General features: G+C 42.7%; 1 protein-coding gene across 1 annotated transcript in view; it reads right to left on the reverse strand.

Annotated features, from left to right (window-relative positions):
* LOC109904153 (gamma-aminobutyric acid receptor subunit beta-1-like) overlaps positions 1 to 18,466 on the reverse strand; it is a 66,050-nt gene that overhangs the window by 30,880 nt on the left and 16,704 nt on the right. Inside the window, exon 4 of the mRNA XM_020501333.2 lies at positions 9,615 to 9,835. Coding sequence (XP_020356922.2) covers positions 9,615 to 9,835 — 221 coding nt within the window. The remainder of the gene's footprint in view (positions 1 to 9,614; positions 9,836 to 18,466) is intronic.

Below are 18,466 nucleotides of genomic sequence, written 5' to 3' on the forward strand. Positions count from 1 at the left end.
TACTTTATTTGGAATGGCAAGCCAGACAAAACGTGATTATTTCTATAACGAATATGAGTTTAAAATGATTAAATATTAAAGCATTAAACCTCTCACTAAAACCCATCAGTCATACAAACATTATACTTACACCCGAACTGGTTCTCCAGTAGATTAGTAAGAATGGCTCATCCCTTGTTCAAAAATGTCATTTTTCCCCTTTATCCAGATGACATCCTCGCACTTTTTTTTAATTTTTTAAATGTAACATTTATTTAACAAGGTATTTCAGTTAATTGAAAATGGAACCTTTGTCAAAATATCTCCCTTTCTAAAACAAGCTACACAAAGCTGGTTTCATCTTCCAGAAAAGACAACAAATATTATTAAAGACCAAATTGTAGATTTGTATTTTTTCATAAATAAAAAAAAAATCTGTTTTACTAAAAGGACCAAAATGTTGATAGCGGCGCCATACAGGTTGCAAAATATTTGGGATGAGATCTTCGATGTAACGATTCCATGGCACATGGTTTATGAACTGATATGCAAAAGAACACTTGATTCAGAATTTAGTTTTTACATTTAAATTACTATACAAAATTCTTGCCACAAACTGAATGTTATGTACAGTGTATTCAGACCCCTTGACTTTTTCCACATTTTGTAACGTTACAGCCTTATTCTAAAATTGATTAAATCGTCCCCCCCACACACATTAATCTAAACACAATACCCCATAATGACAAAGCAAAAACGTTGTTGAAAATTTTGCAAATGTATTACAAAATAACAAACTGAAATATCACATTTACATAAGTATTCAGACCCTCTACTCCTTTGGCAGCAATTACAGTCTAGAGTCTTCTTGGGTATGATGCTACAAGCTTGGCACACCTGTATTTGGAGAGTTCTCTGCAGATCAACTCAAGCTCTGTCAGGTTGGATGGGGAGCATCGCTCCACAGCTATTTTCAGGTCTCTCCAGAGATGTTTGATCGGATTTAAGTCCGGGCTCTGGTTGGGCCACTCAAGGACATTCAGAGAATTGTCTTGGCTGTGTGCTTAAGGTCGTTGTCCTGTTGGAAGGTGAACCTTCACCCCAGTCTGAGGTCCTGAGCGCTCTAGAGCAGGTTTTCATCAAGGATCTCTGTACTTTTCTCCATCCTGACTAGTCTCCCAGTCCCTGCTACAGAAAAACATCCCCATAGCAGGATGCTGCCACCAACATGCTTCACCGTAAGGACGGTGTCAGGTTTCCTCCAGACATGACGCTTGGCATTCAGGCCAAAGAGTTCAATCTTGGTTTCATCAGACCAGAGAATCTTGTTTAGGTGCCTTTTGGCAAACTCCAAGCAGGCTGTAATGTGCCTTTTACTGAGAAGTGGCTTCTGTCTAATCACTCTACCATAAATGCTTGATTGGTGGAGTGCTGCAGCGATGGTTGTCTTTCTGGAAGGTTCTCCCATCTCCACAGAGGAACTCTGGAGCTCTGTCAGAGTGACCATCGGGTTCTTGGTCACCTCCCTGACCAAGGCCCTTCTCCCCATATTGCTCAGTTTGGCCAGGCAGCCAGCTCTAGGAAGAGTCTTGATGGTTCCAAACTTCTTCCATTTAAGGATGATGGAGGCTACTGTGTTCTTGGGGATCTTCAATGCTGTAGAAATTTTGTGGTACTCTTTCCCCAGATCTGTGCCTTGACACAATCCTGTCTCTGAGCTCTACGGACAATTCCTTCGACCTCAATTCCCTCGACCTCATGTTGTTTTGTCATCATGTGCAAAAATGTTAAAAAAAAACAGTATTCGTGTTTTGCTTTGTCAGTATTGTGTGTAGATTGATTTGGAAATTAATTTAATTAATACATTACAGCCTTATTCTAAAATGTAAGAGAGAGTGTGGGAAAAGTCAAGGGGTCTGAATACTTTCCAAATACACTGTACGTATAAAGTATCCTAGGAAATGACAGCGCCATAACAAAGATACATTGTTTATTGTTAATTAACCTGTTGAACCTCTAGGGGCAGTATGTCATTATTGGATAAAAAAACATGCCCGTTTTAAGCGCAATATTTTGTCATGAAAAGATGCTCGACTATGCATATAATTGGCAGCTTTGGAAAGAAAACACTAAGGTTTCCAGAACTGCAAAGATATTATCTGTGGGTGCCACAGAACTCATGTTACAGGCGAAACCAAGATGATACTTTAACCATGAAATGGGCAGAATTTTCAAAGCTCTGTTTTCTATTGTCTCCTTATATGGCTGTGAATGCGCCGGGAATGAGCCTGCCCTTCCTATCGTTTCTCCAAGGTGTCTGCAGCATTGTGACGTATTTGTAGGCATATCATTGGAAGATTGGACATAAGAGACTACATTTACCAGGTGTCCGCCTGGTGTCCTTTGTGTAAATCAGCGCGTAATCTTCAGTTGTGGCCATTTGCTCCTGGGATTCAGAGGGAAAGCACACTTCGACGAACGATGTATCATCGAAGAGATATGTGAAAAACACCTTGAGGATTGGTTCTAAACAACGTTTGCCATGTTTCAGTCGATATTATGGAGTTTCGATGACTGAATTTTCGTTTTTTTTTTGGTATCCAAACGTGACGCACCAAACGGAGCGATTTCTCCTAAACAAATATTATTTTTGGAAAAACTAAACATTTGCTATCTAACAGAGTCTCCTCATTGAAAACACCTGAAGTTCTTCAAAAGGAAAATGATTTTATTTGAATGCTTTTCTGGTTTTTGTGGAAATGTTTCCTGCTGAATTGCTAACGCTAAATGCTACGCTAGCTATGAATAGCTATGAATACTGTTACACAAATGCTTGTTTTCCTATGGTTGAGAAGCATATTTTGAAAATCTGAGATGACAGTGTTGTTAACAAAAGGCTAAGCTTGAGAGCTAGCATATTAATTTCATTTCATTTGCGATTTTCATGAATAGTTAACGTTGTGTTATGCTAATGAGCTGCGGGGATAATTACACTCCTGGATACAGGTTTTTTTTCGTAGCTAAAAATGACGCACCAAACGGAGCGATTTCTCCTAAACAAATCATCTTTCAGGAAAAACTGAGCATTTGCTATCTAACTGAGAGACTCCTCATTGAAAACATCTGAAGTTCTTCAAAGGTAATGATTTTATTTGAATGATTTTCTGGTTTTTGTAAAAATGTTGCCTGCTAATGCTAACGCTAAATGCTACGCTAAATGCTACGCTAGCTATCAGTACTGTCACACAAATGCTTATTTTGCAATGGTTGAGAAGCATATTTAGAAAATCTGAGATGACAGTGTTGTTAACAAAAGGCTAAGCTTGAGAGCTAGCATATTAATTTCATTTCATTTCATTTGCGATTTTCATGAATAGTTAACGTTGCATTATGGTAATGAGGTTGAGGCTGTATTCATGATCCCGGATCCGGAATGGCTCGACGCAACAGGTTAACAAACAAATTATTATGGCAGTGGTCAGGGACATGGGGAGAACTATGATGCTGAAGCATTATTAGTTACTGTAACTCTAAACTGGTACCAACAGGATGCTCTCGATGCTCAATCGAGAGCATCCTGTCGGGCTGTATCACCGCCTGGTACGGCAACTGCTCCGCCCTCAACCGTAAGGCTCTCCAGAGGGTAGTGAGGTCTGCACAACGCATCACCGGGGGCAAACTACCTGCACTCCAGGACACCTACACCACCCGATGTTACAGGAAGGCCATAAAGATCATCAAGGACATCAACCACCCGAGCCACTGCCTGTTCACCCCGCTATCATCCAGAAGGCGAGGTCAGTACAGGTGCATCACAGCTGGGACCGAGAGACTGAAAAACAGCTTCTATCTCAAGGCCATCAGACTGTTAAACAGCCACCACTAACATTGAGTGGCTGCTGCCAACACACTGACACTGACTCAACTCCAGCCACTTTAATAATGGGAATTGATGGGAAATTATGTAAATATATCACTAGCCACTTTAAACAATGCTACCTTATATAATGTTACTTACCCTACATTATTCATCTCAGATGCATACGTATATACTGTACTCTATATCATCGACTGCATCCTTATGTAATACATGTATCACTAGCCACTTTAACTATGCCACTTTGTTTACATACTCATCTCATATGTATATACTGTACTCGATACCATCTACTGTATCTTGCCTATGCTGCTCTGTACCATCACTCATTCATATATCCTTATGTACATATTCTTTATCCCCTTACACTGTGTATTACACCCCAAGAGAGGATGACTTTCACTTTAGCAGTGATAAATTCATGAACTTCTTTGAGGAAAAGATTATGATTATTAGAAAGCAAATTACGGACTCCTCTTTAAATCTGCGTATTCCTTCAAAGCTCAGTTGTCCTGAGTCTGCACAACTCTCCCAGGACCTAGGATCAAGAGAGACGCTCAAGTGTTTTAGTAATATATCTCTTGACACAATGATGAAAATAATCATGGCCTCTAAACCTTCAAGCTGCATACTGGACCCTATTCCAACTAAACTACTGAAAGAGCTGCTTCCTGTGCTTGGCCCTCCTATGTTGAACATAATAAACGGCTCTCTATCCACCGGATGTGTACCAAACTCACTAAAAGTGGCAGTAATAAAGCCTCTCTTGAAAAAGCCAAACCTTGATCCAGAAAATATAAAAAACTATCGGCCTATATCGAATCTTCCATTCCTCTCAAAAATTTTACAAAAGGCTGTTGCGCAGCAACTTACTGCCTTCCTGAAGACAAACAATGTATACGAAATGCTTCAGTCTGGTTTTAGACCCCATCATAGCACTGAGACGGCACTTGTGAAGGTGGTAAATTACATTTTAATGGCATCGGACCGAGGCTCTGCATCTGTCCTCGTGCTCCTAGACCTTAGTGCTGCTTTTGATACCATCGATCACCACATTCTTTTGGAGAGATTGGAAACCCAAATTGGTCTACACGGACAAGTTCTGGCCTGGTTTAGATCTTATCTGTCTTATCTGAAAGATATCAGTTTGTCTCTGTGAATGGTTTGTCCTCTGACAAATCAACTGTAAATTTCGGTGTTCCTCAAGGTTCCGTTTTAGGACCACTATTGTTTTCACTATATATTTTACCTCTTGGGGATGTTATTCGAAAACATAATGTTAACTTTCACTGCTATGCGGATGACACACAGCTGTACTTTTTAATGAAACATGGTGAAGCCCCAAAATTGCCCTTGCTAGAAGCATGTGTTTCAGACATAAGGAAGTGGATGGCTGCAAACTTTCTACTTTCTACTTTCTGCTTGTTCTAGGTCCCAAGAAACAAAGAGATCTTCTGTTGAATCTGACAATTAATCTTAATGGTTGTACAGTCGTCTCAAATAAAACTGGAGGACCTCGGCATTACTCTGGACCCTGATCTCTCTTTTGAAGAACATATCAAGACCATTTCAAGGACAGCTTTTTTCCATCTACGTAACATTGCAAAAATCAGAAACTTTCTGTCCAAAAATGCAGAAAAATTTATCCATGCTTTTGTCACTTCTAGGTTAGACTACTGCAATGCTCTACTTTCCGGCTACCCGGATAAAGCACTAAATAAACTTCAGTTGGTGCTAAATACGGCTGCTAGAATCCTGACTAGAACCAAAAAATGTGATCATATTACTCCAGTGCTAGCCTCTCTACACTGGCTTCCTGTCAAAGCAAGGGCTGATTAAGGTTTTACTGCTAACCTACAAAGCATTACATGGGCTTGCTCCTACCTATCTCTCTGATTTGGTCCTGCCGTACATACCTACACGTACGCTGCGGTCACAAGACGCAGGCCTCCTAATTGTCCCTAGAATTTCTAAGCAAACAGCTGGAGGCAGGGCTTTCTCCTATAGAGCTCCATTTTTATGGAACGGTCTGCCTACCCATGTCAGAGACGCAAACTCGGTCTCAACCTTTAAGTCTTTACTGAAGACTCATCTCTTCAGGGGGTCATATGATTGAGTGTAGTCTGGCCCAGGAGTGGGAAGGTGAACGGAAAGGCTCTGGAGAAACGAACCGCCCTTGCTGTCTCTGCCTGGCCGGTTCCCCTCTTTCCACTGGGATTCTCTGCCTCTAACCCTATTACAGGGGCTGAGTCACTGGCTTACTGGGGCCCCCTCATGCCGTCCCTGGAAGGGGTGCGTCACCTGAGTGGGTTGATTCACTGATGTGGTCATCCTGTCTGGGTTGGCGCCCCCCCTTGGGTTGTGCCATGGCGGAGATCTTTGTGGGCTATACTCGGCCCTGTCTCAGGATGGTAAGTTGGTGGTTGAAGATATCCCTCTAGTGGTGTGGGGGCTGTGCTTTGGCAAAGTGGGTGGGGTTATATCCTTCCTGTTTGGCCCTGTCCGGGGGTGTCCTCGGATGGGGCCACAGTGTCTCCTGACCCCTCCTGTCTCAGCCTCCAGTATTTATGCTGCAGTAGTTTATGTGTCGGGGGGCTAGGGTCAGTGTGTTATATCTGGAGTACTTCTCCTGTCCTATTCGGTGTCCTATGTGAATCTAAGTGTGCGTTCTCTAATTCTCTCCTTCTCTCTCTCGGAGGACCTGAGCCCTAGGACCATGCCCCAGGATTACCTGACATGATGACTCCTTGCTGTCCCCAGTCCATCTGACTGTGCTGCTGCTCCAGTTTCAACTGTTCTGCCTTCTTATTATTCGAACATGCTGATCATTTATGAACATTTGAACATCTTGGCCATGTTCTGTTTTAATCTCCACCCGGGACAGCCAGAAGAGGACTGGCCACCCCACATATGCTCTCTCTAATTCTCCCTTTTTTTCTCTCTCTCTCGGAGGACCTGAGCCCTAGGACCATGCCCCAGAACTACCTGACATGATGACTCCTTGCTGTCCTCAGTCCATCTGACTGTGCTGCTGCTCCAGTTTCAACTGTTCTGCCTTATTATTATACGACCATGCTGGTCATTTATGAACATTTGAACATCTTGGCCATGTTCTGTTATAATCTCCACCCGGCACAGCCAGAAGAGGACTGGCCACCCCACATAGCCTGGTTCCTCTCTAGGTTTCTTCCTAGGTTTTGGCCTTTCTAGGGAGTTTTTCCTAGCCACCGTGCTTCTACACCTGCATTGCTTGCATTTGATTTGATTTGTATAAAACAGTAGTTTTGGAATTGTTAGTTAGATTACTTGTTGGTTATTACTGCATTGTCGGAACTAGAAGCACAAGCATTTCGCTACACTCGCATTAACATCTGCTAACCATGTGTATGTGACAAATACAATTTGATTTGATTTGAACACGGGATCTACACTTCAGTACAGTACCACTGGATAACTGCATGCACTGGGCAACATTTACCTCTTAGAGAGACAAAAGAGATGGGGACTGGAGATGAGAGGCGAGCGGAGCAGGTTTTCCTGCTAGTGCTCCTGGGGAGAGCAGCGTATGGTTGAGGCAGACTGGAGCTGCCGGCGCCAGCAGGGTGAATCACCTGATCCTCCTGAGAGGCATGGCTATCGCTAATGAATGTCTCCACAGGCCTGTGCCAGCCAGTACCCAGGCCACTGCTGCTCAAGCAACAGGCAGACCACTCAACTCAAACTAACGTGGTTTTCTACAGTAGGCTAGCTTGAAATGTCAATCAATAGGATTTGTTAAAGGTACACAAGGCAATAAGACGTCATCATGCAGAGGGGCTACTTCCTGCTTACAGACGTCAATAACAACAGAATACAAATCTGCCAAGACTATCAGTATGTGGGCATGCCCAAACTGGGAAGAGCCAATAGTGGCAATCTGTCCTGCTGTGTAGGATGATGTCATGTTGATCAGTCTACCTTTAAATGTGCCCTTCAAAGGACTAAGGAAGGCTTAAGGTGAGTTGAGTGTTTGCCTAAAGACGGGGATGGTGTGTATTGAATTTGAATTCAGTCCATTCATGGAGTGGATTGGAATTCGACGTGTAAACAAAGCAGTTGCATAAACATTGATTTGGCAGGTTTGAATCCGGTCCTAAATGTTACCTTGATAATCATGTTTTTATTGTCATACATGTTCATGCCAGTAAACAATCAGGAGCATGCTGTTCAGCCATCTAATACATATTACCAAATCCTTTAGCGACAACTGAAACAAGAACAAATTATCTTAAATTTGCCTTGCCACCAAATTATACTACAGACCTATACACCAAAAATAACCCCTCAGGATGTATTATGGGCACAGCCAATATGTATGTCGCCTAAACCAATGCTTAATCAAATGACACATCAAATACCTTTTTTCCACCACCATACTAGGTTAACTCCACGCACGACTCCCCCTCAGCCCTAATTAACCTAACAAGTCACATGGAGTTGAAGAAAACACTGCAGCTCCCTCACAAAGATCTGAACCACACAAACTTCCCTCATCTAGACGTCGATTGCAGTCACAGAAACTCATGCTAACGTAGCTCATGGGCTTGATTGCCTTGTTGTCATTAGCTTCTGCCGTGATGTAACCTACCCCGGAGACCCGAAGACAGATGTTGGCGCCAGATGTTAGCTTTCAGAGCTAATGGCTAGATCAGACTTAACACTGTCCTTTTTGTGATGGGCCCATCTCGCTGTCAACACGGGTTTGATTCCAGTTGACGGTCACATTGGTTCCGTGACTCAGATCACACCTCCTAGTGTCTTTTCAGCAGATGAGGTCAATCTGAGTCAGATTATTGTGGTGATGTAATCTTGCCAGAATTTTTGAGACAGATGTTATCTCCCAGAACTACCAGCTAGCCTTTAACTAAGTCAGTTAACTTGCTATGGCAGAGGGTGACTAACTTGTCCTCAAAGGCCTCAGTGTCCACTGGTTTTCTTTTCTCCCTCACACTTAATTGATCAATTAATGTCAGTGATTGGGTAGAGCAGGACTACTTTAATCCAACCCTGATGGTCCAGGGTACTGCTGGATAACGAAAACAACACAAATGTCTTCCCAAACAAACTACACCTTTTGGCTTGAACAAACCCCCTCAAAGAGCACGTTTGACGGAATCCACATTCAGCGCGGGCATGATTACAAGAAATGCCCCCGACTGAAGTAATAAACATGTATTGGATCTTCCCTACCAACCCTACAGTTCTGCCTCGTAGCTCCAAAAAATTATATCTAACTAGAAAAACTGTCAAGTCATCATTCCCCCCCACCAAAGCGCTGAATCCCTCTGATCTCCACAGCATTATTGACAGTGGCTGCCCTTCAATTCCCTTCGTTAGCTCGGCGCGGCTGGCTTCAGCACGGCTCAGCCCTGCAGAGGCGAGGAGGGGAGCATGTAGAGTACGAGGCTACACTGCTGCTGTGCTCTGGACTGCAGGGGAGCACAGCTCCATAAATAATTCACCACCTGGGTCTTCCTCTCACGCTCCAGAGGCAGAGGAGAAAGTGCAACGGCTGTTTGAGAGGGCTTTGAGGAATGGAGGGTTTCCTTGCCCATGTTTCTGCAGTAGAGTTGCAGCACCCACACACTAAGAGATGTTGTGGAGGAGCTATGGTTGCATGTTTTTCAACCAGCCACCAGTCACACACACACACAAACCTCAAACAAAAACACTGACATAGGAGCCCAAGAACACATAACGTTGATGCACACACACTCACCTGAGGCCGTAGAGCACAGTTCCGTCAGGATGAAGTCGGATCATTCTGTTCTTCACTGTGACCCCGTGCACAAAGGACTTCTTATCATTGATGAAGTAGGTGTCAGGGACCCAGAGTGAGTCTGCCACCCTGTTGTCCAGTGTCAGGTTGAGGGGAATCCCTGTGTAGGACAAGCGCTTGTCCCTCCAGGACTGTTGGAAGTACATAGTGATGGTGTAATCCTAGGGGGGTGGAAGATGAAGAGGAAAGGGTGGGATGATTAGGCACACAATAGGAAAGTACATGGTGTATAGTGTTTATGGGAGGGATTAGCGCTCTGTTGTTGGGAGTGTTCACAGTGTGCCTGTTGGCTGTGGCACTGTGTGTGGGTGTGTACAGTTCATTTGTGAAGTATTCAGACCCCTTAATTTTTTCCACATTTTGTTACGTTACAGCCTTATTTTATTTTAACATTTATTATTTTGTTTGTTTTTTCCTCAATCTACACACAACACCCCTTAATGACAAAGCAAATGTATTGAAAATAAAAAACGGAATTATTACATTTATTATTATTACATAAGTATTCAGACCCTTTACTCAGTACTTTGTTGAAGCAACTTTAGCAGCGATTAAATCGAGACTTCTTGGGTATGACGCTACAAGCTTGGCACACCTGTATTTGGAGAGTTTCTCCCATTCTTCACTTCAGATCCTCTCAAGGATCTCTCTGTACTTTGCTCAGTTCATCTTTCCCACGATCCTGACTAGTCTCCCAGTCCCTGCCTCTGAAAACATCCCCACAGCATGATGCTGCCACCACCATGCTTCACCGTAGGGATGGTGCCAGGTTTCCTCCAGACGACGCATGGCATTCAGGTCAAAGAGGTCAAATCTTGGTTTCATCAGACCAGAGAATCTTGTTTTTCATGGTCTGAGAGTCTAGGTGCCATTTAGCAAACTCCAAGCGGGCGGTCATGTGCCTTTTACTGAGGAGTGGCTTCCGTATGGCCACTCTACCATAAAGGCCTGTTTGGTACAGTGCTGCAGCAATAGTAGAACTGGAAAGTTATACCATCTTCACAGAGGAACTCTGGAGCTCTGTCAGAGTCACTATCGGGTTCTTGGTCACCTCCCTGACCAATGCCTTTCTCCCCGGATTGCTCAATTTGGCGGGCGGTGGTTCCAAACTTACTCCATTTAGAAATGAGGCCACTGTGTTCAATATTGCAGACATTTTTTGGTAGCCTTCCCCAGATCTGTGCTCGACACAATCCTGTCTCGGAGCTCTACGGACAATTCCTTCGACCTCATGGCTTGGTTTTTGCTCTGACATGCTCTGTCATCTGTGGGACCTTATAGACAGATGTGTGCCTTTCCAAATCATGTCCAATCAATTGAACTTAGCACAGATGGACTCCAATCTGGTTAGAAAACATCTCAAGGATGAGCAATGGAAACAGGATGCACCTGAGCTCAATATCTAGTCTCATAGCAAAAGGTCTGACTACTTACGTAGTTATGTACTTATGCTTTATTTTTTGTACATTTGCAACAATTTCTAAAATCATGTTTTTGCTTTGTTATTATGGGTATTGTGTGTAGATTGATGAGAAGAAAAAAAAAACTATTAAATCCATTTTAAAATAAGGCTGTAACATAACAAATGTGGAAAAATTCAAGGGGTCTGAACACTTTCTAAATGTACTGTATGTCCTGTGTGTGTTGTCTGGTTGGGTTGTCTCTGTGTATGACTCCATGGATGAGTGTATGACTACATGTATATGTGTGAGTGTGTTACCAATGCTCCAGACTGAGTCTCTGCTGTCAGTCGGGGTTGCACTGCAGTCTCCCACACAGTGCGCACCTTCTTTTTAAAAATGGTAACCACAGACTGCAATAAGGCCACATACTGCTGAGGTGGATTCTGTTGTGTAACGTCAGTTCTTATTAAGCGCAGCAAACAGTCGACTCTCGCTCGCTCCACTTGGCTCCTCTGCTCCTTGGAGAGGCTGAGCAGCTACAGTACTCTACTTCCATCACCTGCCCCACTGTCACTCCTGTCAAGCCCTCCATCCAGTCCTGCCCTCAAACTCTCCCCTTTCTCTCTACCCTTGCATCAGCACCCCAAACGTCAATCTGAACATTTGCCTCTTTTTACCGGTTTACTCTGTAATGTTGTTCTCTCGGGTTTACATTTATACTTATAACAGCTACATGCACGAACATAATGAGATTAATGCCGTTATGAGCTATTGTTGTGACTATCAATGGCTAAGTTTGAACGTTCAGTCGGGTTTCAAGCTAGTTTAGGTAAGTCATTGGGAAGTTACTGATGAGAGAGAAGAAGGATGATGTGTCAATAAACCTGTAGGTGCAACATGAAGGGCTAACATTTTGGCTCTGCCATAAACACACTGTCCGATATCAGAGGGTATCTTCCCTTGCATATCGAGTGGTGTGTATCACAGTGCAAGAGAGTGAGAGGAGGGTGGGGAATAACAATAACAGAGCTGATCATTAGACGACAGAGACAGTTGCCAAGGTGCACAAGGTCCTCAAGATCACTCAAGGTTGTTGAGAAAGAGATGTGCCAGCAAAACCAGCTAAATGAGAAAGACCTTAACTGTGTTTGTTGTAATTTGGTACTGCGTTGATATTGAAAATGGTGTGCCAGGTTTACCCAGTGTTTGAACCAGTGTGAAATTCCAGAGGGAGTAACAAATAAAGAGAGGACAAAAAGTAAAACATACTGTGGGAAAGAAATGAGAACTAACATGACGGTACATTTTAATACCCATGTCTCATTTCAAAGTTCTTTGTTATATATACAATAAATAAACAATAAATTATACAATAAATGCCATTGCCTTTGAAGATAATAATAGTAAATGTTTAATCTGGCAGGATTGAATACATTAATGTTCAATTAGCTCTCTTTAGATTTTTTATCAAAGGTCAAGTGAGGTGTTCCCCAGGGCTCTTTTCTGGGCCCGTCTTAAATATGGCTCTTTATGAGCCGCTGCTGCGGTTTGATCTTAGTGACAGCACTGCGGCATCTTTTCCCAATCTGAAGATTTGCTGTTGACGGGACAGCGGGAGCAGGGCCAACCAAAAACAAAGGATTAACAGTGAATGGAGATCATTTGTATCAGCCATCCAAAAAGCCTTGCAGGCATTTTGATGAAACGCACTTCAAAATGCTTCACTTAACTGCTGGTAACATTCTTTGAGGGCTGGCAGGGCAGAGTTGCATCACTCGGGTTTCTATCAATCTAATCTGGGTTGCAAAACTGCAGTTAAGATTCCACTCACAGCGTTCAAGCTTTCCAGTATTCGTTGCAGTTTGTGAAGATGCTTATACAGGCATTTCAGAACATGCTTCAGGGAAATAAACTTTCTGGGAAAAAAGCTTATTGGAGTTACATTTTCATATTTTATTCTCTTATTCAATTATGAAGGAACAATTTGTTGGTTATTCATGGACAAACTAAATGTTTTACAATACGAACACACTAAATAATGTGTCTGCTTTAAAACATGCCTGCTGCTTGGGCTTAGACTGCACTAGTAATTAAAAGTAGTTTCTTCAGACAGTTGAAAGAGAACATGATGAATGCAATATGAGATTGATGTGTATGATCAGGGCCAAGAGATATGTACCTGTCAACCCTCTACCAGGTGTCAGATATAACTGCTTCTAGAATGCAGATGTTACAGTAATTATTTTCACTATTACCCAGAATATGGAACCCTCCTTCAATTGTGGGGGTCCTGATCATACACAGCAATCTCACATTGGATTCATATAATAAATTAAATACAGGCTATCTCACTCAAATGTGCATGATTAAAAGGCCCCATGCTGCCGTTTTAATATCAGTAACAAATCATTTCTGGGTATCAATTAAGTACTTTACTGTAACAGATTTCAATTAACATTGTCAAAAAGTAACAAAAATTCATTTTTTAGCAAAAAACTACTTAGCAAGCAAGAATTTTGCTATGACTGTCTGGGAGTGGTTTGAGTGGGGAGGGGAAAACTAGCTGTTATTGAAAATCATTTTGGAACTCGCTTTGTTATCGGTCTATTAACTAACTTAACGCCTGGTAATGTCACCAGACAAGCCGAAACTCCACCCTTGCAAAAACGGCTGATGAGAAGGTCCTGTGCAGATTGTATTTTCTATGAGGAAATAACACTGATCACATTTTTAACATGTTTATAGTGTCAGTTTCATCAGCTGTTGTACAATAGGACACTTACACAGGTAAAACTGAATTTTGACTGCACTGGGCCTTTAAGATGTGAGCAAGAAATAAAAAATGAACATAGCTGATTTGCAAATCAATTGCTGTATAGGAGAACCTGCAACCTGAATAAAAAAAACATGATAGAGCGAGCATTATACATCTACCACCATCATAACACAGGTATGATTACATAAACCTGGAAAGTACAGCTACAAGCCTCTTACTGTACCTTACATGCAAACCAATAAATAACAGATAGGGGAATTAGAAATCCACAGGAACTGTTAGTGAGCAACATAAACCTGGGATGACATAACTTTAAGTGAGAACTGCTGCCTCATAAGGCTGGGAACAGAGAAACGGAGGAGAGGAAGAGAGGAAGGGGGCGTTGCAGCTCTGTCCCTCATTGGGGATGAACACTTTCCTTGGAGCCTATTATTAGAAACAGCTGTTTCCCTCGACGCCCGCTTTCCCATCATCACTCTGGCACCTCAGCGTTTCCACAGCAGAAAGTCTTAAACGTGAGTGGAATACCGTTATGCATTTGAGAGCGCTAAAGCAGAGCGCCCGCTGCTGCACTGTAAACACACACACTCACACAGGAAGGGAAACAGGGGCAGGCGATGCCCTTGGCATGTTTCCTCTCACCCCCATTTCCTTTGTTGATGTATGATGAGCACTCACTTAAGGTCTGCCTCTCTACTCCTCTCCATATTTCACCGCACCGCGGACAACAACATGGGCTCTCTCCTACGCACGTCTGCACCACGCTATCCCCTCTGCAGTGTGCTTCTTCGTGACCTAATTCCTCCCAATCCATGCCCATCTACGGGTGCAGACATCACAGGATAGAGGGATAGGAAGAGAGGGTGGGAGGAGAGGGGTAGAGATGGTGGCGCAGTCCTCCCTCCCAGCCTAGTTACTGTCAAAACTTCTGCGGCTTTTGGCAATCATGATGAAAAAAAGTTGCTGGCAACTGGATCTGCAGATATTCATTGGATGAATGGTGTTCATTGCAAGAGAGCAGACTTGCTTCAGATTTAGCTGGGCATCATTGCAGTGTTCACTCATGCGTGCATGCATGGACGCACACACACAAGGAAGCGAACCAACACAAACACAAAAGTACCAAATTCCACTATGGTGTGCAGCACCCTCAAAAGACTACAAACACCTGCATCTATTCATCTATTCTTCTCTATCAATAGTATACTCTACTGATCGTTCCCGGTGTCTTGTGTGGAAATGTTGCATAGGACTATTCCTGTTGTAGTTTGGTAACGATTTGCTGTCTAACTGTCCCATGGTTCAGCTCTTGCATATGATGTATTTAGCTGACATAAGAGGATTCTGAGGTAGGAATTCCTCCATCTTGGCTGACACTATCCAAACGGGGTTGGATCCCTGACAAAAACAAACATGATATGCAATTCAGTCCCACTGAGGAAAGTTTTTGACAAAGGTCTCTGCAGCTTCTTCTGCTGTCGGACGTGCCAATGAAGAAAAGTGAAGGACACAACTCAAGACTCATCTTTCAATCAAATTCAAAGATCCCACCAAACGGTTCTCACAAGTCAGAGGAATCTCCAATCTGCTTAGTGTAACAGAGAAATGTCAGCACTGGTTGCAGTTAAAAACCTGTATAATGTTCTGTGTAATTATGTTTCAAGGACGTCCAAGACTAAGGGCTCTATTCAATCTGATCCGCTTTAGCCGACATCAGCATAGCTGTTGTTTTGGCGGTGTCAGAGGTGCAACTGCATTTTAGCTTTCAAATCTACAAGCTTCTGCCGTTTACCTAAAGTGCACATTGCCATTGGCTGCACGGTGTCACATTAAGATAAACTCCATGCAGCCTTGTTTAGAAGTTCGAACACTGGAATGTGAGATGTAATCTACGCCTTGATTATAGGCTGATAGAAATCCAAATGTTTTTGTTCAATGATTTTCAATTTGAGCATCATTACTTCTATATAGCCTACACCGCCAAAACATCAGCTATTCGGGTGTCGGCTATTGCCAGGTTAGTGCTTGATCTGATTGAATCTAGGCCCTTATTTTCATACATTCACTGTCAATGAGTTATTGATCAAGATTTTAGTAATGTCTATGTCCTTTTGAGACATGAGTGCAACTTGGGTACACAGCATAACTAAGAACTTGTCAGATTTTGTCACCATGTGTTACTGCAGGCGATTGACTACATTGCTGTTTGAGTGGACTGAAGCCGGTGTTATAAGTCCTTGGATAAGACTGTGTCTGTACTAGAATGTACAAACAGACAGGCATGGCAAGGAATTGATATGTATGCATACCAGAGACGGTGTCAAATTAATTGAAATTTCAATTAATTGACAAAATAAAGTCTACTGGAACTCACCACCCACCCACGCCCCACCTCTTCCTGTCCCCTAGACCAATAACCATCTCCTCCTCTAGTCCCGTCTCTCCCCTTGTTTCCATGCCAACACCTCTGCATGAAGTCATACACATGTAAGAAAGTGACAATTCAATAAAACTATCATGGAGATTCTCTTGGTGGTGAATAGAGCAGAAAGGCGTTTCTCAGACTGTCTTCCTCTCGTGACTTTCTATCTTCTAGATATCCTGAGGCTTGGGTCAGAGAAGAACGATTCCATTTAGCATTAACCCTGAGTGCCCTCTGTCGCGCCGCCTCCTATTTTATCCCACGCTCCTACTGACTGAGCAGTGACTGTGATGTTCCTTATAGGAAATGCCTCTTGACATCTAATCAGATGGGGAACCATTAACTTCCAGTCTAATGGGTCTTACTCTGGTATGGAATTACACTAGAACGGTGGTCAGGTCTAGCTGTTAAAAGGCTCAGTGTGTACTCTGTGTGATGAAATCCTAGCTCTCACTCTTATTCAGAAAATGGATCCATGGAATGCTAAATCTATAATTTTCTCACTAGCTACCAAACACAAGTGCTTTCTAACATGCATTAGTTGACTAAAAAGGCTTACAAATAAGCAGCAAGACGCCCTCAAAGTTCCTTCACACTAATATTCGGTGAATTCTTAAGCCACTTCTGCAGAACAAGATGGTGAACAGAATGCACTCGTACTGCTTTATAAAAAAGCCCAGTGTTCTGTACTACAGATAGACAGCATCAGCACTGTATGGTACTGTATCAGTACAAGACAGGACTTCACAGTACAGACAGAGCCGAAGGGACAGATTAGATAAAACGCAGCATTCACCCATCTGCTCTGCTTCAGGCTCACCAAGGGGTTAAATAAAATTAAGTTACTTGCTTTAAATTAATCTCACAGAGCTCTTAGCGCAAGAATGTCTCAACTCATCTCTTCACCTACATTATTTCCAGGACTGAATGGTGAGAAAGCACAAAGAAAGAGTGCAGTTCCACTGCAGCAGTCTGCCTCGCACTGGGAAATGGCACCTATTACTGTGAATACGTATCAATGAGCCCCCCAACTTTAATATGTCAAATGACAAAAAGATGGAGAAACAGACTCTCTGACATCTTTGTGTTGTCGTCATCTCAGTCTATAGTGCCGGTGACGCCCTACTCCCTCACTGTTTTCATAGAGATCAAATCTATGGAGTACAAGGACTTAATCAGACACCCCATGACACTCTCATACTGTGGTTACTGCAGTAATATACAGTAAATGGTGTACCAGAGACTAGAGGTCGACCGATTATGATTTTTCACCGCCGATACCGATTATTGGAGGACCAAAACAGCCGACACTGATTAAATCGGCCGATTTTTTAAAATGTATTTGTAATAATGACAATTACAACCATACTGAATGAACACTTATGTTAACTTAATATAATACATTGATCAAATCAATTTAGCCTCAAATAAATAATGAAACATGTTCAATTTGGTTTAAATAACGCAAAAACAAGTAAAATTGCAATATGTGCTATGTATGAAAGCTTACGTTTCAGTTCCTTGCTCAGAACATAAGAACATATGAAAGCTGGTGGTTCCTTTTAACATGAGTCTTCAATATTCCCAGGTAAGAGGTTTAAGTTGTAGTTATTATAGGAATAATAGGACTATTTCCCTCTATACCATTTGTATTTCATTAACCTTTTGGATGTTCTTATAGGCACTTTAGTATTGCCAGTGTAACAGTATAGCTTCCGTCCCTCTCCTCGCTCCTCCCTGGGCTCGAACCAGCAACACAACGACAACAGCCACCATCGAAGCAGTGTTACCCATGCAGAGCAAGGGGAACAACTACTAGAAGGCTCAGAGCGAGTGACGTTTGAAACGCTATTAGCGCGCGCTAACTAGCTAGCCATTTCACTTCGGTTACACCAGCCTTATCTCGGGAGTTGATAGGCTTGAAGTCATAAACAGCGCAATGCTTGACGCACAACGAAGAGCTACTGGCAAAACGCACGAAAGTGCTGTTTGAATGAATGTTTACGCGCCTGCTTCTGCCTACCACCGCTCAGTCAGATTATATGTAACGCAGGACACGCTAGATAATATCATCAACCATGTGTAGTTAACTAGTGATTATGATTGATAGTTTTTTTATAAGATAAGTTTAACCTCTGAACCACCCATCCCGGATCCGGTATAATTGTCATCAGCAACGCTGATTAGCATA

The sequence above is a fragment of the Oncorhynchus kisutch genome, linkage group LG14 (genome assembly GCF_002021735.2).
Source record: "Oncorhynchus kisutch isolate 150728-3 linkage group LG14, Okis_V2, whole genome shotgun sequence".
Classification (NCBI taxonomy): domain Eukaryota; kingdom Metazoa; phylum Chordata; class Actinopteri; order Salmoniformes; family Salmonidae; genus Oncorhynchus; species Oncorhynchus kisutch.